This window comes from Fusarium falciforme, chromosome 9 (assembly GCF_026873545.1).
Source record: "Fusarium falciforme chromosome 9, complete sequence".
Taxonomy (NCBI): Eukaryota; Fungi; Ascomycota; class Sordariomycetes; order Hypocreales; family Nectriaceae; genus Fusarium; species Fusarium falciforme.
In genome coordinates this window covers 1,578,577-1,601,703 of record NC_070552.1, presented here as the reverse complement: position 1 = coordinate 1,601,703, position 23,127 = coordinate 1,578,577, and the positions used below count along the sequence as shown (strand labels likewise).

The 23,127-nt window shown below is 53.9% G+C and overlaps 4 protein-coding genes and 1 pseudogene across 5 annotated transcripts, besides 1 other annotated feature; 4 read left to right on the top strand and 1 right to left on the bottom strand.

Annotated features, from left to right (window-relative positions):
- Positions 1-247: 247 nt before the first annotated feature.
- Positions 248-3,733, top strand: NCS54_01137400 (DNA polymerase; the record flags this gene model as incomplete). Its single annotated transcript, XM_053156652.1, has 3 exons — positions 248-1,006; positions 1,057-2,870; positions 2,992-3,733. 3 exons carry the CDS (start codon positions 248-250, stop codon positions 3,731-3,733), a joined length of 3,315 nt encoding a protein of 1,104 aa, XP_053012627.1.
- Positions 3,734-8,266: 4,533 nt separating this feature from the next.
- Positions 8,267-9,864, top strand: NCS54_01137300 (Glutamate dehydrogenase; the record flags this gene model as incomplete). Its single annotated transcript, XM_053156651.1, has 4 exons — positions 8,267-8,327; positions 8,380-8,605; positions 8,663-8,712; positions 8,834-9,864. The coding sequence occupies 4 exons, from the start codon at positions 8,267-8,269 to the stop codon at positions 9,862-9,864; spliced, it is 1,368 nt and encodes a 455-aa protein (XP_053012626.1).
- A 1,770-nt stretch (positions 9,865-11,634) lies between these two features.
- Positions 11,635-12,894, top strand: NCS54_01137200 (Hypothetical protein; the record flags this gene model as incomplete). The annotated part of the gene is made up of 2 exons (XM_053156650.1): positions 11,635-11,695; positions 11,747-12,894. The coding sequence occupies 2 exons, from the start codon at positions 11,635-11,637 to the stop codon at positions 12,892-12,894; spliced, it is 1,209 nt and encodes a 402-aa protein (XP_053012625.1).
- Positions 12,895-13,405: 511 nt separating this feature from the next.
- On the bottom strand, positions 13,406-15,785 carry NCS54_01137100 (Vacuolar protein sorting-associated protein 1; the record flags this gene model as incomplete). Its single annotated transcript, XM_053156649.1, has 6 exons — positions 13,406-13,574; positions 13,623-13,707; positions 13,764-14,025; positions 14,080-15,466; positions 15,534-15,668; positions 15,733-15,785. 6 exons carry the CDS (start codon positions 15,783-15,785, stop codon positions 13,406-13,408), a joined length of 2,091 nt encoding a protein of 696 aa, XP_053012624.1.
- Positions 15,786-19,490: 3,705 nt separating this feature from the next.
- Positions 19,491-21,894, top strand: NCS54_01137000 (annotated as a pseudogene). Its single transcript has 4 exons — positions 19,491-20,607; positions 20,656-21,059; positions 21,118-21,743; positions 21,804-21,894.
- Positions 19,491-21,894: a sequence feature.
- Positions 21,895-23,127: the final 1,233 nt, after the last annotated feature.

Sequence of the window (23,127 nt, the reverse complement as noted above, 5' to 3'; positions counted from 1 at the left end):
GGAGCTCGTAATCAATTAAAGTCGTGTCGTCGATTTCAAACCCAGAAACTGCATTGCCCCGTCCAACCGCTCAACGTCAACAAAGAAAGACGAGGGGACCAAATCTCGGGAACATCAATCACTCTCTGCCACACCCGATTTTGATGAAGCCGTGAATACTGAATCCATTTCCCCTTTCTTTGCCTTCCTTTTCTTCACTCTTGCTTTCTCCCCCCTTTGATACCTACCATTCATCACCGTTGCCACCATGGCAAGTGCTGTCCTCCCCCAGAAGCGGGTGCTGGGCGAGACCCTCACTCGTCAGAATATTCCATCTTCTCCTTCATCGATCAAGAAGCGCAAGGTCGATGCCTTCCCGTCCTCGCCGGCCGCCGCTCGAGCACCTAGCTCGCAGAACGACCACCGATCAAAAATGAACTCCAGCCAGCCCAAGAGTGCATTCGAGTCTGAAGTTCTCGAGAAGCTGAGCCAAGACTTGTCGGACCGGAAAAAGAACAACACAGAAAAGGATCAGGCATGGGAGCGACCGCCTGTCGTCGACTTCGAGCCCGAGCGAGACAGTCTTTGTTTCCAGTCTATCGAGGCCGAAGAGGGGACATTGCACGGTGGAAGGGCAACCGTCAAGCTCTTTGGTGTCAATGAAGCCGGCAACTCGGTAATGCTGCATGTCACCGATTTCAAGCACTACCTGTACGTTCCTGCCCCTGTTAATTTCCAACCGCAAGATTGCGCCGCCTTCAAGGCGTATTTGGAGACACAGGTGGCTCAGCACCAGCCGACCATCCATTCTGTTGCCTTTGCCATGAGAGAAAATATCTACGGATTCCAGGGAAACCAATCCAAGCCATACCTCAAGGTCACGGTGACGGATCCCAAGTTCATTAACAAGGTTCGATCAACCATCCAACATGGCAATGCCAACTGGAAGCGCATGTGGAAGAACGACGGCGAGATCCAGACATTCGACAACATCCAATATGTGCTACGATTCATGGTGGATTGCAAGGTAAGCAGATACACAACGTTGGCGAAAAACACATACTGATACTTGAACAGGTCCGAGGAATGTCTTGGGTAGAAGCCCCGGCAAAGACCTTCAAGCTCCTTCCCGAGAACCTTCGCCAATCCAACTGTCAGATCGAGGCCGAAGTGAGCTATCTCGACCTCATCGCCCACGAGCCGATCGGTGAATGGTCCAAGATGGCACCCCTGCGAATCCTGTCCTTCGATATCGAGTGTGCTGGCCGAAAGGGCATCTTCCCGGAAGCAAATCACGACCCCGTCATCCAGATCGCCAACATTGTGACGAAATACGGAGAGAAGAAGCCCTTTGTTCGAAACGTGTTTTGTCTCCAAGAGACAAGTTCCATTGTGGCAACTCAGATTCTCGAGTTCGAGAAAGAGGAGAAGATGCTCAGCGAATGGCAAAAGTTCCTGATCACGACGGACCCTGATATCATTACCGGCTACAACATTTCGAACTTCGATTTCCCCTACCTCCTGGATCGAGCAAGACATCTCAAGGTCAGCGGGTTTGAATACTGGACTCGAATCCCGAGCGTAGCGTCCAAGGCCAAGGAAACCAACTTTTCGAGCAAGCAAATGGGCAACAGAGACACGAAAGCCACCAACACGAACGGTCGACTTCAGCTGGATATGTTGCAACTGATTCAGCGAGATCACCATCTCCGAAGTTACACCCTGAACTCGGTGTGCGCCAATTTCTTGGGCGAGCAGAAGGAGGATGTCCACCACACCATGATTACAGAGCTCTTCAACGGTACCCCAGAATCGAGACGGCGTCTTGCGCTGTACTGCTTGAAGGATGCCTACCTCCCACAGAGGCTGATGGACAAACTCTCGTGTCTGGAAAACTATACCGAAATGGCGAGAGTTACGGGTGTGCCGTTCAACTTCTTGCTATCTCGGGGTCAGCAAATCAAGTTCATCAGTCAGCTCTTCCGAAAAGCTCTGGAGCAGAAGCTCGTCATCCCCAACCTCAAGTCTGAAGCGTCCGATGAGCAATATGAAGGAGCCACAGTAATCGAGCCTACGAGAGGCTATTACGACGTTCCGATTGCCACACTAGATTTCGCTTCTCTGTACCCCAGTATCATGCAAGCTCACAACCTTTGCTATACCACGTTGGTGAGCAAGAAGGCGATCGAAGCGTTTGGCCTCAAGAAGGACGAGGACTACATCGTCACGCCAAACGGCGACACCTTTGTGACTGTGAAGCAACGCAAGGGTTTGCTGGCGCAAATTCTCGAGGAATTGCTTGCCGCTCGAAAGCAGGCCAAGCGCGAATTGGCGGTTGAGAAGGATCCCTTCAAGAAGGCTGTGTTGAACGGTCGCCAGCTGGCTCTGAAGATCAGCGCAAACAGTGTGTACGGCTTGACAGGTGCGACAACAGGAAAGCTTCCCTGTCTGGAGATTGCCAGTAGCACAACGAGTTTTGGCCGCAAGATGATTGAGAAGACCAAGGAAGAGGTGGAAAACCGATACAACATCGCCAACGGCTACTCGCACGACGCCCAGGTTATTTACGGTGATACGGATTCGGTCATGATCAAGTTCGGCACCAAGGACCTGAAGGAAGCCATGAAGCTCGGCGAGGAGGCGTCGAAATACGTGTCGGACAAGTTTGTGAAGCCCATCAAGCTTGAGTTCGAGAAGGTGTACTTCCCATACCTGCTCATCAACAAGAAGCGTTATGCAGGTCTGTACTGGACGAAGCCAGAGAAGTACGACAAGATGGACACCAAGGGTATCGAGACGGTCCGACGTGACAACTGTCTGCTGGTGCAGACGGTGATTGAGAAGGTGCTGCGAATGATCCTGATCGACCAGGACGTCCAAGGCGCACAAGAGTAAGTTGCCACCCCTCCCCCTCCCCCTCCTCCGATCTAGGCTCCGAGATGGGTTAAGGTTATCACGGAGATATCAAACTGCGCGGGGCGAAAGCGGGATGCTAACGGAGAGATAATCTAGATATGTCAAGGAGACGATTGCGGATCTGCTGCAAAATAAAGTCGACATGTCGAAATTGGTCATTACCAAAGCGCTCACAAAGGACGATTATGCAGCAAAACAGGCCCACGTCGAGCTGGCTCAGCGCATGAAGAAGCGCGACGCGGGCTCGGCCCCGGGACTCGGTGACCGAGTGGCCTACGTCATGGTCCGAGGCGCCGCCGGCGCCAAGAACTTCGAGAAATCGGAGGACCCCATCTACGTGCTGGAACACAATGTGCCGATAGATACGCGCTACTATCTGGACAACCAACTGGCCAAGCCACTGGGCCGTATCTTCGAGCCGATTCTCGGGGAGACTAAGGCACGCTCGCTTCTGACGGGAGACCATACGCGCACCATCTCGGTTGCGGCTCCCACCGTCGGTGGCCTCATGAAGTTTGCAAAGAAGACGCAGACCTGCATGGGCTGCAAGAAACCTCTGACAGGCAAGGAGGAGGCTCAGGGAGCGGTGTGCTCTAACTGCGCACCTCGCGTGGGAGAGCTCTACAAGAAGACGCTTGATCGAGTTTCGGACCTCGAGGTGCGTTTTGGGCGACTGTGGACCCAGTGCCAGCGCTGCCAGGGCAGTATGCACTGCGAGGTTATCTGCAGCAGCAAAGATTGCCCTATCTTTTACATGCGCATGAAGGCCAAGAAGGACCTGGAGGACGCGGGCCGTGAATTGTCTCGCTTCGACGCCGACCAAGCAGCCATCTGGTAACGAGGTTCTGAAGGAGGACGTGTGGGAGAAGAGAGTAATGATGATGAGATTGGCGACGGGGAGGGGGATCTCGCTCTCCTCGTCCGTGTCGAGCTACCCCTTGTTTGATCTTTCTTTCTGTGGTTTTACTATACGGATATAAGCAATTGTGGAGGAAAAGAGTGACTGGCAGAGAGGGATCTGTCGACCCGGGCGGCAAGACGAGGCCATGAGCCGGGATGTGATATGAAAGAGAAAGCTGCTGGGACAGGCGCGGATGGATGGACGGATGGTACGCGCCCAGGTACAAGCATAGTGATTAGGCGCAAGGCACCAGGCGCAGGCGCAGGTATCGTGTTTTGATTTTGTTGTCGTTGAATGTACGTAAGGCGTTTCCGGGGGCTCGGGGCCGGGGCGGGATTGGAGCTGGAGCGGACCAGGGCCCGACGTCATTGCAGATATCACCACATTTTTTATTACTTTTATAGGTAGTATAAAGAATACAAGAGTGGCATTGCATTGTACGTTTGGACCTCGATGAAGGATTCTATGACAGACGCAACGGAGCATTGCAATATTACGAGAGACTACGAGTTTTGTCAAGAGTGGCGTAATCTTGGCACTATCCCGTCAAGATGTTGCATGTTGTTGAAGCAACGGTGGAAACATTCATGATGCAGCTGTGGAAACATATCGTGAGCATTGGTGGAAGCATTCTGGAAGCGTATGCTTGCAAAGTAGTCGGTCACAAACGGACCAGCAAGGGGTAACGTCTGTGTGTCCCGGACGGTGAGAGGTGAGGAGGTGAAGACAGGAGAAAAGTGGCACGATGTCCATGAAGTCGGATGCTTTCCAAGGGCTGCTCAATGCCTGTTCCCTTGAAAGATCGCCGGTCGAGGCCTCTGGGGTGTCGATGCGGCGTCTCGAGTGGTCGGACACAAAAGACATGACGGTCTGAACTCGGGAGAGGAGACCCCGGCCGTGGGCAGACCGACGGTGAAGCGTGAGGCGGTATAAACGCAGAGCAAATGAGGCACCGTTTCGAGAGACGAGAATATCTCGGAAAACAGAGGAACAAGACGGAAAGAGTCGGAATCAGGGATTTAGCCGGGATTATTTTCCAGAGCCCCAGGGTGCGCAAGGGCCTCAGGGCCTGTCAAGGATGAGAGCCCAGGGGGGGCGTGTAAGATGGTGGGTGAGATGCAGTGATGGGGGTTCGGGGATGGGATGCGAGACATCCGAAGGGTGGTCTGGGTAAAAGAGAAAGAGCGAGATCCATGGGAAAAACGGATTCATGATGGTGGTCGAATTTGCGGAATCGGGGGATTGCCGATGCCCTGGTGGTCGGCTGTCAAGTCCGGGGTGTCGACTAACACCCGGAGGAGATCCGAGGGCTTTAGGCGAGAACAACGAGATGCTGCGAGGGTGAGGGTGGCACATCGATAATCACAAGCTGAAATCGTTGGAGGGCGCTGAAAAAAAGAGTGAAAAAGTTGTCGGCCGATTATCTACCGTAGCGCAGATTCTTTCCTCTGTGGACTTCAATGTCCGGACGAGCGCTCCAACGGAGCTGCGAGAACGGAAACGGTGGCCAGCCGTGCTTTAGCCTCGGCCGACGAACTAGCATTGGGAGCGAGATAGAGCCGCCTAAAGGTGGCATCGCCTCACGCTGCACATCGCCCAAGAGGACGGAAGAAAGCGCCGGAGGTGAAACGTAGCGTGCGGACTCTAATCGGACCGGGGAATAACGTTGACAATTGACAACTATTCATGACTGTTACGGCAACGAGTCACGGATGAGAGAGCGTCGCAAGCGTCAGGGTCAGAGTCGGAGAGCAGGGTCTTGGTCTCTCCCCCGGATTCATTTCATCCTGGCACCCCGCTGAGGGGGATGAGAGGAGAGGCGAAAAAAGGCCGGTCACGGCGGCGGGTTGTGCCCAGCAGGCATGAATCGAAACGGACCAATCCGTTGTTCGGGAAGGCTTCGGTAGCATCTGGTGGCCTGCCTTGCTGTATCGAGTTTTGAGGTCTTTGATCGTTGTCTTTGCCGTTATAGGTCAAAGAGAGCGCCAAAGGCAGCTGCCATTGGTTGGCTGTTAAGGTTGATGGCAATTGATTCTTCAAACCAGTTGGCAAGGCGGCCAATGAGCGGGCTCTGATAGTATCTGGTCTAAGGGTCTGGAGAGGAGTGCCTAGAATGCGCGTCGATGGGGCCACGGAGCTAGGGCCGTGAGGCTTGGGATGCTTGAGTTGCCCGGGGGTTTCGCTGTCTGCGGGAAGATGGAGGCGGTCGCCGAGCTTGGCAGGCTAAGGTGAGGCATCGTAATACTAACGACGTCGGTGGAATCTGGCCGAGGCCGGACATGATTCGATGCGCGGTATCCGTGCATCAAGGCACACATGGAGACCTTACTCGGTAGGTCCCAAAGAAGGCGGGTTTCCCCAGTGGCACGTCAGGGTCCGCACAGCGACATCAGTTACTGCAGGTTCGCATGGGAGCCGGGGGGCCAGGGTAGCAGTAGCAGATGCAGACGCAGACGGGATTCCCGCGTGCTGTGCGGCCTCTGATTCGGTAGCACATATATTTTATTTCCTTTCTGGGCTGTTCAGTCAAAGTTTGGGTTGAGAATTGGTAATGGATTGTTGATTTGGGGCTTGTCGGGTTTGATCCCCGGGACTCATCCCCATGCTGAGTCTGCGCTCTTGTTCGGGTTTGATGGAGGCTGGCGTGTCTTGGGCGGCTGTTGTGGCGGCGGGAGACGAGGTTGTGTGAGGTAGATGCCTGTAAGCCCTCAACGACGGGCAGACAGGTAGATGGTCGATGCACTTGGGGAGAACGACCAGGGGCATGCTGAGATTCACTCGCTACTGAGAGCCTCGAACGCGGGATGTCGTGATGATCTGGAGTAGTGTGGGGTGTTTGTTGGCTGAGGGGACAACTTCTCTTCCCCAGAACAGAAGCAGGAAGAGCGTCAGCCCAGCTCATACGTGCGCCAGAGCCAGAGCCAGACCCAGCTGAAGTGTATCAGTATCGATGATTGATGACGATGATTTCAATGACCCAAGAGGCGGCGATAAGATGTGCATACCCCCACCACGCGAGCAGCAGCGCGGCAGCGGCAAGCGTGGAGTGCACGCAAGGGTGGAGAAGGGGCTAGGAGCCAGTTGCCATCCCATGGACGGGGATCTTGATATTAGCTGGGATAATGAACGTTGGCTAATGAGAAACGGATCATGATGAATGAATGGCCAGAGCCTCGCGGAGGGCCAGATACTGTCTTGAGCGACAATGTTGGATGCTGGGATCATCGCTTTCGAAGGGATGGTCCGGATGAGAAGTGATACGACTCGGAGCTGCGGCTCCAGCTGCTGTGCTTACAGTACCGTCTGTACCTTCCACGACTTCTTGTCTGCCAACTGTACGCACATTGTCCCTGTTTCATGGAGCAGAGATTGACAACGGACAGGCAGGAGGGCTGGACCAACGTTTCCGAGCGAGGTTCGGAGCAAGCAGGAGCGATGCAGAATTGCGATGGCGGCGGCCGAGAAGCAAAGATGAGCACAAACGCAACCTGGAAGTAAAGGTTGCCCAAAGTTTGGTGGGGTTTTCTACCACGCCCACCCCCAGCCAGGCACGCCCCCAACACAACGATGAAGCGCTCCTTCCACCCAGGAGCTGGGTAAGGTAGCAAAGTAACTCATACCGAGACAGTCTAGCGTACCTGCCATGGATGGTGCATGGCTGCAATGCCCGAGTTAGGCACGACTTTTTTTTTTCTACCGCAGCGTGGGCAGGGTCCAGAAGAGGGCCCGGACTGCAGGGCCGAACCATGGCGCACTTGCCAATTCTCTCTCGCTGACCTGAAGCTTTCATGTCACCGCCAACAGCAAAGTGGTCTGTTTGGTTCCCTTCACATCCCGTCCGCCTATCCATGCCCTCTATGGCCTGGGCCGCAACCAGACCAGACGACGCCGACCGAGGGCACGTCAACCCAGGGAGTGGAGGGCCGAGTACGGGGGAAGACCCCGGGAGGCGAAGGGGGGTGTGTCTCTGGGGTTTATCGGGAACAAGACAGAGCCCAGAGATTAGGAGCGCCACACAACGAGATGGGATACAGTAATGGCACTTTGTCTTGCGGAACGCAGGTGTGGAGTGAGTTTTTTTCTGTCACTGACTATCCTATCCTATCCAATCCAGTCAGGGCTCGCCGTTGGCAGAGTAAGCTTCCTTGTCGCATGTCGTATGCCTCTCCAGAGGTTAATCGGATGCGGATGCGGCTTGGGGCTTGCGGGTTGGGATGGAGCCCCATGGAGCCATCGACAACAGGAGGGAGGCTTGGAGATCTCTCCCCATCCGTTGTCCTCTCCGAGCATATAAACCTCGACTCCCATCCTCCTCCAGTCGAACCTTCTTACTCTCCATCTCCAGCTCCGGCATCAGACAGCTTCTTGGTTCTTATCTCGATCACCTCCCGCCATCTTTGAACCTTCCATCACGACTCGACTTTAAAGCCGACCTCCACCACTTATTCAACACTTCTTCACACAACGCAAATGCAGCTGAACACCATGTCTCACCTTCCCTCCGAGCCTGAGTTCGAGCAGGCTTACCACGGTAAGCATTCCTAACACTATCCTATCACTATCAGTCCTAATCATCCATACAGAGCTTGCCTCTGCCCTTGAGGGCAGCTCCCTCTTCACCCAACACCCCGAGTACCGCACCGCCCTCGCTGTCGCCGCCATCCCCGAGCGTGTCATCCAGTTCCGTGTCACCTGGAACGACGACCAGGGCAACCTCCAGGTCAACCGTGGTTACCGTGTGCAGTACAACGGTGCTCTTGGCCCCTACAAGGGTGGTCTTCGATTCCACCCCTCGGTCAACCTGTCCATGTAAGTTGATCATCGCCGGGCTTCCTTGGCTGCATCGTTTACTGACACTCCCTTCAGCCTCAAGTTCCTCGGTTTCGAGCAGACATTCAAGAATGCCCTGACTGGCCGTGAGTAACCAACCTTTGCGCTTATCTAGGCAACCTGCAACGTTCCTGCATATACAGCGGGGCGACGGAGGCTTCCTAGATGGCGCCGAGCCAAAGACAAAGTTGCTAACAACCTTCCTAGTTAACATGGGTGGTGGCAAGGGTGGTGCCGACTTCGACCCCAAGGGCAAGTCTGATGCTGAGATCCGACGATTCTGCCAGGCCTTCATGACCGAGCTGTCCAAGCACATTGGTGGCGAGACTGATGTTCCCGCTGGTGATATTGGTGTCGGTGGCCGAGAGATTGGCTACCTGTTCGGTGCCTACCGCAGGCTCCGCAACCGCTGGGAGGGTGTCCTCACCGGTAAGGGTCTTACCTGGGGTGGCAGCTTGATCCGCCCTGAGGCTACCGGCTACGGTCTCATCTACTACGTCAACCACATGCTTGAGCACGCCAACCGTGGCACTTTCGAGGGCAAGCGCGTCGCCATCTCCGGTTCCGGTAACGTCGCCCAGTACGCCGCTCTCAAGGTCATCGAGCTCGGCGGCACTGTCGTTTCCCTCTCCGACTCTCGCGGTGCTCTCATCGCCAAGGAGGGTTCTTTCACCCCTGAGCAGATCCACAACATTGCTGCTCTCAAGATTAAGCACCAGGCCCTGACTACCTTTGAGCACGAGGGTCAGTTCACCTGGATCGAGGGTGCCCGCCCTTGGGTCCACGTTGGCAAGGTCGACATTGCCCTTCCTTGCGCCACCCAGAACGAGGTCAGCCCCGAGGAGGCTCAGGCTCTGGTTGAGGCCGGTGCTTTCATCGTCGCTGAGGGTTCCAACATGGGCTGCACTGCTGCTGCCATCGACGTCTTCGAGGCCCACCGCAAGGCCAACGGCGCTCAGGCTATCTGGTACGCTCCCGGCAAGGCCTCCAACTGTGGTGGTGTCGCCGTCTCCGGTCTTGAGATGGCCCAGAACAGCCAGCGCATCCAGTGGACTTCGGAGCAGGTCGACGAGCGCCTCAAGCTCATCATGAAGGACGCCTTCTTCGCCGGTCTCGAGACCGCCCAGAAGTACGTCGAGGCCAAGGAGGGCGAGCTCCCCAGCTTGATCGCTGGCAGCAACATCGCCGGCTTCATCAAGGTCGCCGAGGCCATGCACGACCAGGGTGACTGGTTCTAAATGCAAGGTTTAAAAGAGAGCGGAGACGAGAGCGAGAGCCGCTGAGAGAGATTCCTTGAGACCAAACAGAAAGACCAACATACCCGAGCCGGCCTCACCAAAGGTTTTCTGGACCTCTCATCAACTCCTCTCCCACCCAGTTTTTGACTTTTTTAATCTGCACGGGAACGGTGTTGGACTACACTACACTACGCCTAGCTTCTGTAGGTTTCTTGTTCTTGGGAACTGTCTCGGGCATGCATTTGCGTAGGGCGTTGGCGGGGTTTCAAGAAGGGAATCCCCTGTTTTACTTGGTCTGGTTTTTTGATAGACATGATTTTGGGTCTGTTACAATTCGCTTATTCCCCCTTTTTAGCCCATGATAGTACGAAGAATGAAAGACGTACCATTTTTCTAAAGATTGTTTGTTTTGAATTGTGAACATGCTTCATCCCCTTTGACATGGTTCATAGTTGCCTATATAGGCAGCCTAAAACCTAGTCTAAAGTAAACCCTAAGGATAGTCCGGGTTAAATCTAAGCTTGTTTAGACTTCATCACCTTGTCGAAAAAGCATTTTGTGTTGATGCAGAGATCTCTAGTTGATACGTGCTATGAGAAAATCTAGAGATTATCTCTAAGGGTGAGGTTGGGTTGGGGGAACCAGCATGTTTGTTGGTTGGATCTCGGGATGGCAAATCTCATGTCGCATGCCTGGGTCCCTTGTAGCTTTCAAGGTGTGAATGCAACAAAAAACTCAGCCGCAACCCATCTACCAGGGCGGCATCTCGGTGAAGGGGGGAGGGGGCACGTCAGCAATTCTAACACCACCATCTCGTGATATCTACCGTGGTTTCCGGAGCCCGGGGTATATGGTGAGGTGAGACTCACCAATCCTTGACCGAGAGCGGGGACTTACGGTGTGTGGTGTGCTTCTCTCAGCCTTGTCGGGGGCGTTTGACCTTTCTCCTCGGTGAAGTGACGATTTCACCGTGGATTGTACGTAATATCTCGGCCTGGTGTTGATGGCTGTTGGGAGGGTAGTGTTGAAGGTGTAATACGGCGTTGGGGGTTAAGGATGCCCAATAAAGGGGGCAGAAAATCATGAGGTTCTTTTTTCCTTTGGATGTTCTAGATCGGTCGTTGGCCGAGAGATGCAGCAGGAAAACTCGCTTGGCGTAATAGCAAGTGCATTTGCAGTGTTGAGAGTCTGATGTTGACAAAACATGAGATGGCGGATATATTGAAGAGTCTTGGCTAGATGCGGATATTGGTGGTTACAAGTGGCATCAAAACTTCACATGCAAAAGCTTCCATCCTTCCATCCTTTCTTTTCTTTTCCCCCAACCCATCCACACCCCCAAAGCCCTTGCTCATCCATCCCCCTAGCAAGACGGCATGTCGTCAGGTTTACCAGGGGATCCGTTTCAGTGGGTTCCGTGGTTCCCTAATTTTCGGCTTGCTTCAGGGGGGCTGGTACAAAACCCCGCATTATTTTTTAGGGCGCCGTCGAAGAGGGCCCCACCTTTGGAAGGAGCAACTCTTTCTCTTTTTGGTATCCCCGGCCCGTGGGTTGCTCACCAGGCCCCGGAGCTATCAACGGACCGTGGGACCTCGGCTTGTGATGGCATCGATCGCGGGGGATAACTTCATATGTCGAAGATGACACGGCGTTTGTGGAGACCTGGACATATAATCCATTGATGATTATATGAGGGTGAATGCTGAATGTTAATTGATTTGGTGACTTGATTGATATCACCCATTCAACTTTAGTCTGTTCACTTTCAACATGGCTGGCCCTACTCCTCTACACGGCATCAAGGTCCTGGAGTTTGCCGGCCTCGCCCCAGGTAAGTTTACCAAAGGCACCATCAACTCAGTAATCAACTAACATCCCCAAGGCCCCTTTGCCGGCATGCTCCTCGCCGACGGAGGCGCCTCAGTCCTCCGCATCGACAGGGCTCAGGGCACGTCAGCCCGCGCCGTCCCGACGGAGGACATGCTCGCCCGGCACAAGGCCTCCATCACGGTGGACCTCAAGTCCCCGCGTGGCGTCGCCCTCATTAAGCGCCTCGCTTCACAGGCCGACGTGATCATTGACCCTTTCCGCCCAGGTGTTCTTGAGAAGCTCGGTCTCGGACCTGATGAGCTCTGCGCCCTGAACCCGAAGTTGATCTATGGCCGCATGACGGGGTTTCGTCGGGATGGAAAGTATGCCCTCATGGCCGGCCACGACATCAACTATCTCGCCGTGTCGGGCGTTCTGGGAATGCTAGGTCGCGAGGGGGAGAAGCCACATCCGCCGTGGAACATCCTGGCCGACTTTGCCGGCGGCGGCGCAGTGCTGTTCCAAGGAGTATTAATGGCTATTATCGCAAGGCATTCTTCGGGACGTGGTCAAGTTGTCGAGGCAAACATGGTTGATGGAAGTGCTTATCTGGCAACCTTTCCTAGGATGGCGCTCAAGACGCCACTGGGGGGACGGGGTCGTGGGAGAAATCTACTCGACGGAGGTTGTCCCTGGTACGATACATATGAGACTTCAGACGGCAAGTACATGTCAGTTGGAGCTTTGGAGCCGCAGTTCTTTGCGGCTCTGGTCAAGGGGTTGGATCTCACAGGCCAAGGATGGGAGTCGAAGCGACACGACACGAGTCTCTGGCCCGAACTTGAAAGGCTGATGAGAGAAAGGTTTAAGACCAAGAGCCGCGCGGAGTGGGAGGTTATATTTGACGGCACAGATGCATGTTGCACTCCTGTGTTGGAGAACAGCGAACTGGAGTCAGATCCCAAGCGTGAGGGTGATCAACGGCCAGCGGTGACGCTACGAGATACGCCCTGTCTTGCTGTCAAAGAAGGAGCTGGGCATACGGATGCGGCAAAGTTTGGGCAGGGCCCAGGGGTTCCAGGGGAAGGCTATGCACCAAAGTTCGTCACACCGGGAGAGGGAGGCGAGGACACTCTGAGAGGGTGGATGGGATGGGAGAGTGGGAGGGAGTATGAGCTACATGAGGGAGGATTGGTGCTGAAGGAAACATCAAAACTATGATGATTCTTGGTAACGGCACATGGATGACACACAGCCAAATATAGGGGAAATGATTATATATTCTACCTACATCTCGTCACTCTGCTGACCAGTCATCAGGCATAGTAATAACATTAGCAGCTAAGAGGCCAAGACAAAACCGTCGCACTCCGGCCAACGCAAATCCCCCATGTACTCCTGCTCCTTGATAACCCTCACAGCAACCAACCTCGCCTCCAAACCCCATCTGCCGTGTTGCATACATGGTCCAGGAAGCCATGCACCCCAATATAAGTCATTAAGCAGTCTACTCTAGGTCTCCTTCTGAAATGTCGTGGTATCGAAAAATAAAAGTGATGCTCGGGACGTCGTAAAAAAGGGGGGGGTAGGGTTTAGAGAACGACTGCTGTGCGGTGATCCCCTTGGAGCGTGCGGTTTATGGAGGAGGGTGTGTGCGTTGAGGGATACAGTCTGAGGGTGACGCCGGATCGAGAAGCGAATAGATGAGTAGCCTCGTTCATGAGTGGTGGCATTACTGGACTTGGCTGACAATCTCGCTGGCCTTGGATAGAGACTCGACCATCTGCTGGCACTCTTTCCTTCTCCGGATGGTGAAGTCGCTCTCCTTCAGCAACTCATCCAGTGTGTCAGTTCGGTACATGTTCTCCAGCAGCTCCCGTTGCATCTCATCTTTGGTGAATCTATGAATGTGGTTAGACCATGTAGAGGCCAGTTGCCGAGTTACTTACTGGACAAGGTTAAGCATGATGGCCTTGGGGACCATATCGATCATGGTCCGCTTGACAATGTTGTAGTAGGACGAAATCAGCAGCTCTGTCGATGAATTAGTAACTACATTCACACGGAAGCGGTCTTGTCTCATCACGTACTGATAACCTCAACCTCAATGTTCTCCCGCTCCGACAGGGTGCCAGAAGCCTTGAGGGTTGGTGGAGGAGCCTCCATGGCGGCGGCCTTCTTCTTGTTCTTGGCTGCGAAGAAACTGCCAAAGAAGCCAGAATTTCCAGATGACTCGGGCTCAGGAACTGTTGGACTGGCGGCGCGAGGAGTAGAAGCCAGGGGCTTGCCAGTCTTGGGGTCAACCTGGACAGGCTTGGAAGGGTTGTATCGCTCATTGACCATAGCCATTGCCTATAAATTTGGGTCAGCGACGTTCTCGGATAGTCGTGTCAAGAATTAACTTACGCGGTGGCCGTTCAAGAAGTCAGGGTGACCAGTGTTGATGTAAACCGACTCCATCGAGACCAGATCTCGGACCAGCTTGTTGGTGGGCTCCATGGCCTTCTTGAAGAAGGCGATGACAACGCCGTGCATCTTCTCCTTGAGCGAAGGGTAACGGCGGTACAGCTGCTTGGCGAGAAGCTGCGACAGGATGCGCACCAACTCGTCGTAGACGAGCGAGACACACTTCAAGCTGGGGTCCTCCAGGCGCTTGATCTGCTGCTTCACAATCAACTCAAAAGCGGTAGTGCCAACGAAGAGTGCCGGAGAAGAACCGGAAGAGTTGTACAGAATGGTACGGATATCAACATCCTTGACCACATCAAAGGGGTCGATGGCCTTGACACCGTTGGAGTAGAGCTCGTGGAAGACGAAGCTGATACGGGCACCACCAGAAAGCTCGGTGCTGGACAGCTCAGTGTTGTTACCATCCAGAACTGTTCGCCACTCGTTGGTAAACTCGGTGATGATGTTGAGAACGATGTTGGAGGTGTTGCCAAGCATCGAGGGGCCAAGACTCTCCAGCTCGGCCGTATACTTCTGCAGAGAGCTGGTGATGCGGGCCTTGATATCAGGCAGCGTCTGCTTGATGTGCATCATGAGGATGAGGTTCAGCTTGCGGGCCAGGTAAGGAGTTCCGCAGTATGAGCTCTTGTTACGATAGGCCTTGTGGTTCTCAAAAAAGTTCTTCTCGGCCTCCAGCGCCTGGTTGATGGCCTTCTTGTTGTCAATGTCGCGCTGGCCTCGGTTGACCACGGGGACGTAGCCTAGTCGGAGAGGAATGACACGGTTCGACAGAATGTCAATAACGTCGGTTCCCTCGTCCATCAGATCGACCTTGGTGAGGACACCAATGGTCCGTTGGCCCTCGGGGTCGACCTCTCGCGCAAGCTTCAGACCATCGGAATTGGCCAAATCTTGGTTGGCAGCGGTAACTGCAAGGATGATGGCGTTCGACTTTCCAATATGCTTGAGCACCATCTCTCGGATCTGTCGCTCGATATCGCGGGGCTGGTCGCCAACGGGCACCTTGGTCAAACCTGGCAGATCGACCAATGTCAAGGTGAGGACATTGGGAGAGTAGATGCGCAGGTTGATGGGAGCTGGAGAGATGCCGGCATTCCGTCCAACCTTGGCCTCTGTTTCCCGGTTGATCTCGTCTCGAATCTTAGTGAAGTCGTAGAACTTTTGACCAGGGACGTGGAGGAACTCTCCCCACTCGTCGGCGTTCGCTGCCTTGTCGTTGGATGTGTCGATGTCATCGGCCTTGACACCGTTGGATTGCGCAGGGCGGTTGATAAGCTGAAGGACGAGAGGTCGTCGGGTCACGATACCGGAACCTCGGGGCAAGCTAGGATAGCTGTCAGTCTCCAAGCAACTCGCAGCACAGCACGGCAGAGGCGGTATGGGCAACTCACAAGTCTCGACCGACGATGTTCTCCAGTACTGAACTCTTTCCACTTGACTGACTGCCCACGACGGCGATCTGGGGCAAGTCGATGGGGTTGTTGACGCCAACGGTCGCAAATACATCTTGAAGCTTGTTGACGAGCCTGAAGGTGCGAGGTTAGAGGCAATCCACGGCCACCGAGGGGTTAGCGTAGCGGGGGGGCTCACTGGATCAGAGCGGGATCTGAGATGCCGCCCGGCGTAGAGAGGTTGCCGCTCATGTTGTGTACTATGATTCTGACTCCTATATGCGTAGGATATGTGCAGGATCAAGTCGGATCGACGGTGACGAAGACGGTGACGGAGGGTGGAGGGGAGTAGTGGTTGACTTTCGGTAAGCGGTCGGGGTGGAGGGCTCCTGGAGCGTAGGTTGCGCAAACACGACTATAGGGGAATCGAATCGGTGTGGTCTCGGCGATTCCAAGGCTGACTCAGGTGGAGCAGACTGTGATGAACTGGATAGAAAACTGTCTTTGGCGGGCAAAGGCCGTGAAATATGGAAAATGCGTGGTGATGCTGGATAGAATAAGGAGGGACCAAGAAGACGACACCGAATTCACGAGCCTAAGCCCAAGGGCCCTAAGGTTGCGCCGCCCGCTGCCGGTGCTGCTGCCCTGGCTGGGCCGTCATTACGTCCCCTTCGAGCCACAGAGTGGCGCAGCAGCCTTGCCCAATCGATCGTTCCTGCCTGGTGGCTAGCAGGGGTCTAGCTTTTTCCCTGACAAGCGTGGCAGGCACGTGACATTGCTTTGGTACCAGCTTCATCCAGCTGTGGCTTGAATCAGAAGGGTTGGAGGGGAATAATTCTGCAGCCTGGGCAGTAAACGTCACCGCGTGATGCGTTCCTGAGAGAAGAATATGGATGCCTCCAGTCGAGGTGCCACAGAGACGACGGCAATGACGAGGCCTTGCGAGACATGTCTGTCAGTTGTTTTGTCTTGCTGGAGGCCTCGATACTTTGAGGCGGGAACCACTTTCATGGCGAGTCATTAGAGGCCAGAGGATTAATCTCGCTCGTGAGTGATACCGATAAGACAGGAATAGCCGAGCTCAAGTATCGCAGCAATATCAATATCTACTTATCGAGTACGAATTTCGTGCTCTTATGTAGCGTTAACCACGAGAATAAACAGAATTGCTAGAGTGTATATGAACATGTAAGCGAAATCAGAGACATGGAGATGCTCACCGCCGAAAGTCAAAGACCTTGGCATGACCCATATTGGAAGCCAATCAGGAATATGACAGCCAAGTGAGTTATCAAACTAACCGTTCAGGGGTCAGGCTATCCTTATCAATTAGGGCGAACGCAGGTTCATGGCGTTGAGGGGAGCATCATGCGCGAGAGAGTTGGTGGGTCACAAGGGAACCCGCCAACTGCATGGGCCGAATACGACGAGGCATGCGACAGTCAGTAGTTATACAAGAAACCAACTACTTGGGTAGGCGAGCATATGTCATCTCTCTCCGAGTACTAAGCATGTCTAGAAGAACAGCAGATGAAGTATTTAGAACGAAAGATGACTCGTCTCTGGCTTGGTTGACCAAGTCCCCTCCAGAGCAGAGCTTATCCAGGTCGAAACTCACCAGTTCATGTAGTGATATTGGTGTTCGTGCAGCTTCCACTTAAAGGATATTTCTCGCAGTCCTTGAAATCTCGATTTAGAGATCCTGAACATCGAGTCAGGGGGCAGCTCGCCTCATCATCGGTTGCCAGAATCCCATATTGTCGATGTGGGGAGCAAGGACAAGACTCATCAAAGCTTCATGACATTTGAGCTCTTGTAGATATTTGCTCTTTTAAGAGTTTGCCTCCCCAGGTAATGAGTCCTTGTCGAAGTTGCCGTGCTCGCCCAGTCTTCATCATTCTCTATCAGGCTCTGGTCAGTCGCTTCTTCGTATGGTAGTCCATCCTTCAGGAGCTCCAGGCATAGCCCTCTTCGACCGAAAGGACGCATAATCTTCAAACCCATGGACTATAAAAACTTGGCCGTGTAATATATGCATCGCTGGTTGATTGGGAATGTGCAATTCGGGCTAGCATATCTGTTTAGTGGTGACCCCTACATCTATCCCGATACGCCACCTTTTTCATGTCGACCTCTAGCCTTGTTGTGATCAGCATTGGGGCAAGGCAGTTTTCCATGATGCAAAGCATTTGTGTGTTATGACACCGCCAACTAAGGCACAGAATCCTTCACGGAGCTTTTCAATCACCAAGGGGGACACAACATTGTTGAGGTCAACACCCACGTGCCTCTTCTGGATGTGTTTTGGAACCAGGTGTCTGATCTTTGCCTCAGAATTGTGCCCATTGGTCAGGCATTGGTTGTATGGGAAGAACCATTCTCATTAAGATGACTACTGAATGCGGTTGTTCAAGTTCATCTTGGTGAAAAGTCGTATGTAACAGTACGAGCAGGGTAGATAGTATTCTCGTGGCAAGGCAACACATATAGCCTCCTTCCCACAATGACTATTAGAACTTTGTCGTAGCCATCGTATTTCATCTAGTTCCTAGGGTCGTCGATACAGTATTGGCACTTGCGTCAAGCTGAAGTCCTGGCCACAGTTGGGATAAAGATGAGGAAGCCGCGATGGGGGGTCAAAACTTGCTGGTTGTGTGAAGTCTGCACTTTGGTGCTGAAGATCGCTATAAGAGCTCGCGTAGATCTCACGGCCAAATATTTCGTCTCTCCTTTTTCGTGTCTACGAAGATTTTCGAGCAGATTGGGATATGACACAGAATACCAGCGTGGTTGGTGAGAGTGTCTGAGGTCATCGATATTAAGACCGGATTTGGTTGGGTCATTGCCCGTACCTTGGCCCCTGTCTGTTAAGATATGCCGCCTGGCTGGCAGTTTATAAGGGTGAACAAAATGCCCGATCAAAAGAGAATCATCTTCTAACTCCGTACCTAGATTGACACAGGATGGAATGCCGGCATGGTCCCAAATGGATGACGAAATGCGCTGCCGCGTTATCGCTCGCATCTGATAACACCCAGCAAACGATTTTGGTGAGGATGCAACATCGCGCATGGCACAGACTGGATATGCATTCCTAGACAAATCGCTACTTATAGGACAAACACATCGGCCCATAAGAGTGAAGGCATACCTACAGTTGTTACTTGCAGGACATTTATCAAGACAGGTGAGGAACCTCTAGAAAAAGCAGGGTCCAGTGGCTGTGATGCCTTGCTCCAGGGTAGGCGACTGGCCAACTGAGGGCCATTCATCACAAGTTGTACTGTAGCAAGTTTACCCGAGGCATTAAACCTATCCATGCCAGATCTTCGCTCAAGATAATCACCCTACGCAGGCATCCACAGCTCATACCTGCATAATACCCAATCCAGAGTTGCTGCATTGGACAAGAATCTCGTCGTGTGACGATTAAAGTAGGTGGCCCCCCCCAAATAGGTAGCCCTGAGGCCCCGGGCCCCCAAGACGCTACTGGATCGTCACTGTCGGCCCCCAGAAACGCCCCAGCAAGCGCCTGTTAGCGACAAGCCTCCTCTAATGAGGTGACCTCACGACACCTCAGGCCCCAGAAGGCGCACCTCATCGTCCATGCAACCCCATCCACGGAAGCTGCACGGACTGGACAACCTCGCCCCGACAACCACCTGGCATCATACCTACCTTAGCTGTGAACTCTCAGCTCACTCTCCAGCTATCTAAGAAAGGCTTCTTCTCCCTCTCGTCTTTGTCTTGTTCCTCGGACGACCCCGTATTTCTCACACGCCTCATCCGTCACATGCGGCCGGATCCCTCCTTCAGCTTGAGCGCCGCCACCTCCACCTCCCGCTTCCAACTGCAATCACGACTCCACACATCATCGTTCGCAGCTGGTCCCGAGCCAGCTTTACGCCTCTACCACCCTTTCACTCGGATGCCGCATTCTTCTGACCAACGGTCAGCTTCTCGTTAACCCCAGCTTTTCTTACCGCGGTCTCCTGCCGCGGAGAGGCCGTCCTGGACTCCTCCGGCGAGCCCTCACGCCCCAGTCTCCCCGATCACACCTCCGACCACCCACACACGCCGCAACTCCCCTCGATCTCTTCCAGCACTGACATCTCTGCCCAAATCCCCAACATTACCACAGATTATAGCTTCAACGCCCTCCACGGCGACAACACACACCACCCGAGTCGATCCCCAACCGGCATTGCGAATATAGGTTCTTCCGTTGCTGGCCTTGACAGGCTCTCGAGTCCCGTGCCGCCTCAGATCCTCGGACGACGCCCACGATCGCCGTCTTTCGACCCTCTTCTGGACCTCCAGACTGACTCTTGTCTCGAGTCTGAGGGCGTCTACGACACTATTGCCGAGCCCCCTTCTAAACGAAGACGAGGCAACGACAGGATGGGCGCGAGTGATACACTTGATCCGCACAATGGCGCTTCCCTAGGATTCTCCAACGGCTCGACCGCTCCGCAGCCCCAGCAGTCGGCTTCTACAGGAGTGACTAATGGCCACAAGGCCGCGCTGAATGGTTCAGCCGGGGACAAGAACAATGCTGCTGGCAGACCGAGCCAACGACCCCAAACATACTTTGGTCATGACCGTCAAGAAGTGACCCGGCTGTTGATACAGGCGTTATCTGATATGGGATACCAAGCTGCCGCCGATAATGTGAGCCAGGAGAGTGGCTATGAGCTCGAGAGTCCCACTGTGGCCGGCTTTAGATCTGCCGTGCTCAGTGGCTCATGGCCCGTGGCAGAGGAGTTGCTTGCCGGCGCTTCATATGAGGCAGATGGCCAAGGGAATGGGCTAGTTCTGGCAGCCGGTGCCGACCGCAACGCCATGAGGTTCTGGCTAAGGCAGCAGAAGTTTCTGGAGCTGTTGGAGCAGAAGGACACCAGCCGGGCTCTCACAGTGCTTCGAGGAGAGCTGACTCCGCTCTCACACGACACCGCAAAGCTCCATTTCCTGTCAAGCTTGCTCATGTGCCGTTCTGTTGAGGACCTCATGGTAAGGGCAGAGTGGGATGGGGCTGGTGGCGAGTCTCGAAAGCGACTATTATCGCAGCTTTCCAGTGGGTTGCCTTTCCTAAGCATCACTAGACTCTAACTGACTTGCGCAGAATGTATATCTCCTTCGGTCATGTTACCTGAGAATCGCCTTGCAGTCCTCCTTGAACAAGTCAAGCAGAGCCAAATCGACACCTGTTTGTATCATACTGAGGCGTTGTCACCATCACTATACTCGGATCACCTTTGTGATAAACGAAACTTCCCCACAGAAGTGGCAGTGGAGGTGTCTGATCTCGACGGAGAGATCTGGCAGGTCCAGTTCTCACATGACGGAACCAGGCTTGCTGCTTGTGGCAGCAGTGACTACGTTATGATATGGAGTGCCAAGACATTCGACGTGCTCAGCGTTCTTCGTGGCCACGAGGGTGGTGTTGGAAACATATCATTCAGCCCGGACGACTCCATGATTGTGTGTTGCTGCAGAGATGGCTATGCTCGGTTATGGAACACCCATGTGAGTAGTTGGAAGAAAGGCCCTTTCCTCGCATGGGATACTGACAGTTGATTTCTAGACCGGCACACTCATCAAGAAGTTCAGTCGATTCGAGGAACCCGTAAGTGGTTGTGTCTGGGACCGGAATAACCGGTCATTCGTTCTCGGAACACTTGATCCCAACTACAGCCTGCGGACCGTGAATGTGCATGATGACGAAGTGTACGAGTGGGGGAAGAAGCATCGTGTTCAGGACATATGCGGATCTCCCGATGGCCGCTGGCTTGTCGCCGTGGATCATCTGCAGACAATTCATGTCTACAACGCCTTGACGCGAGAGCTCGAGTTTGATATGGAGCTCAAGGCACTTCTTACGTCGGTCAGCATCAGCGAGGACTCGCGGCACCTGCTTGTCAACAAGAGCGATGGAGAGGCGCAACTCATTGACCTCTTCACGCGGAACTCGGTGCAAAAGTTCTTTGGCCACACCGGTGGCCAATTCCTGATCCGGAGTTCCTTTGGTGGACCGAACGAGAGTTTTGTCCTGAGTGGAAGCGAGGACGGCAACATCTTGATCTGGCACAAGAACACGGGCGCTCCGGTTGAGCGGCTACCCGGCCACCATCCTCGATGCAACGCTGTGACTTGGAATCCGACGGATCCGTTTGTGCTGGCGTCTTGCGGAGACGACGGCCGACTCAAGATGTGAGTGATATTCGCGGCCAAGTGCTACTTGGATATTTGGCTAACGGTGATATGATGCAGCTGGTCAAATAAGACACGTAGTATTGAACTACGGTCTCGATTCCAACGGGACTCTAAAAACGGTTGGAGAGACAATGAAGGAGAAGATTAGGGCTTAGAACTCCTCTTCTTGGAGAACTCGTGTGTGGAAATGGGGACTAGCCATGGCTGACCGACTTGGCTTAACGATCAGTACTTGAGGCAGGCATGGCATGGCATGGCATGGCAGCTCGGTGTTTGAGTATGTTATTAGAAGGACGAACGGGTACATGGGGTGCTATGGATGGGGGGCGCCGTTTTCGTGCCGACATCGCTGACATCTATTCATCACTCGGGAGAACCAGGGGTTTCTTGTTTCTTGGTTTTTGTTGTTGTTTATGGCGTTGGAGCGATGGGTTGGTTCATGAGACGGACGGGGTTGGCTTTGATCCAGCGTCTCTTTGTCTATGGTAGACTGGCTAGTGCAGAAATCCCACTTTGTTACGTACAGCAGCTCAGAAGCCGAGCTGACGTCGGTTACGTCGAGTGCGATTCTATCTCTGGCGAAGTGTGGATGGCTGGTGCTGCAAGTCTGGCGTGATGTGGTGGGCGGTTAAAGTCAAGCCCTGTCTTCTCAGCTGAAAGTGACATTCTCCCTTCTGCCGGATACAGCAGGCCACAGTTCACAATGGCTGGCCGGTTTGCAAGACGTGTCAGAAGAACAAGACTTGGGTGCTGCATACGGCCAGTTGTTGTTGAGGCAACCGACATGATGGTGTGGTGCGGTGGTGGTGGTGTAGTCTATGGGCCGCAGAAAAGGCTATGCCGGTAAACCTTGACGGTTCCAAGCGACGGCACAGCAGATAGGTAGTCTGGGACAAGGCCGGATGCGAGAAAAGAGACAAGACGAAGTGGAGTGATAGTTCTTTATGGATCCGGCATATTGGATGATGTCTAACAGACACAGCTTGGCGGTTCGCCCACTCGATTGCACGCGGCCCATGGTGGTGCGTGTAATGTATCGAGATGCGCTGCATGTATGATATTATCCCAAACCATTGGCAATGGTCTTGCTCGACCAGACCAAGTCGGTGTGACCCCGGCCGGAGTTCGATCGCATCCTGGACACCGAGGCCGGCCTCATTCAGATCGAGACGAACATGCTAGGGTTGCCTGGGATCGAGGGAGGTGACCACATAGAGTTTGACTGTGCCGTGCGTGATACAGGGCGGCCCGCTGCCGACTCTGGTAGGTGGGGATCGACTTCCAGGAGGTGGAGGAGGGTGTGGACTGTGGAGGAGACGTACTGTAGCGAGAAATCTAGAAGCCGACTTGGAAGCGCTGGGTCAAGGCTCAGCATGGCATG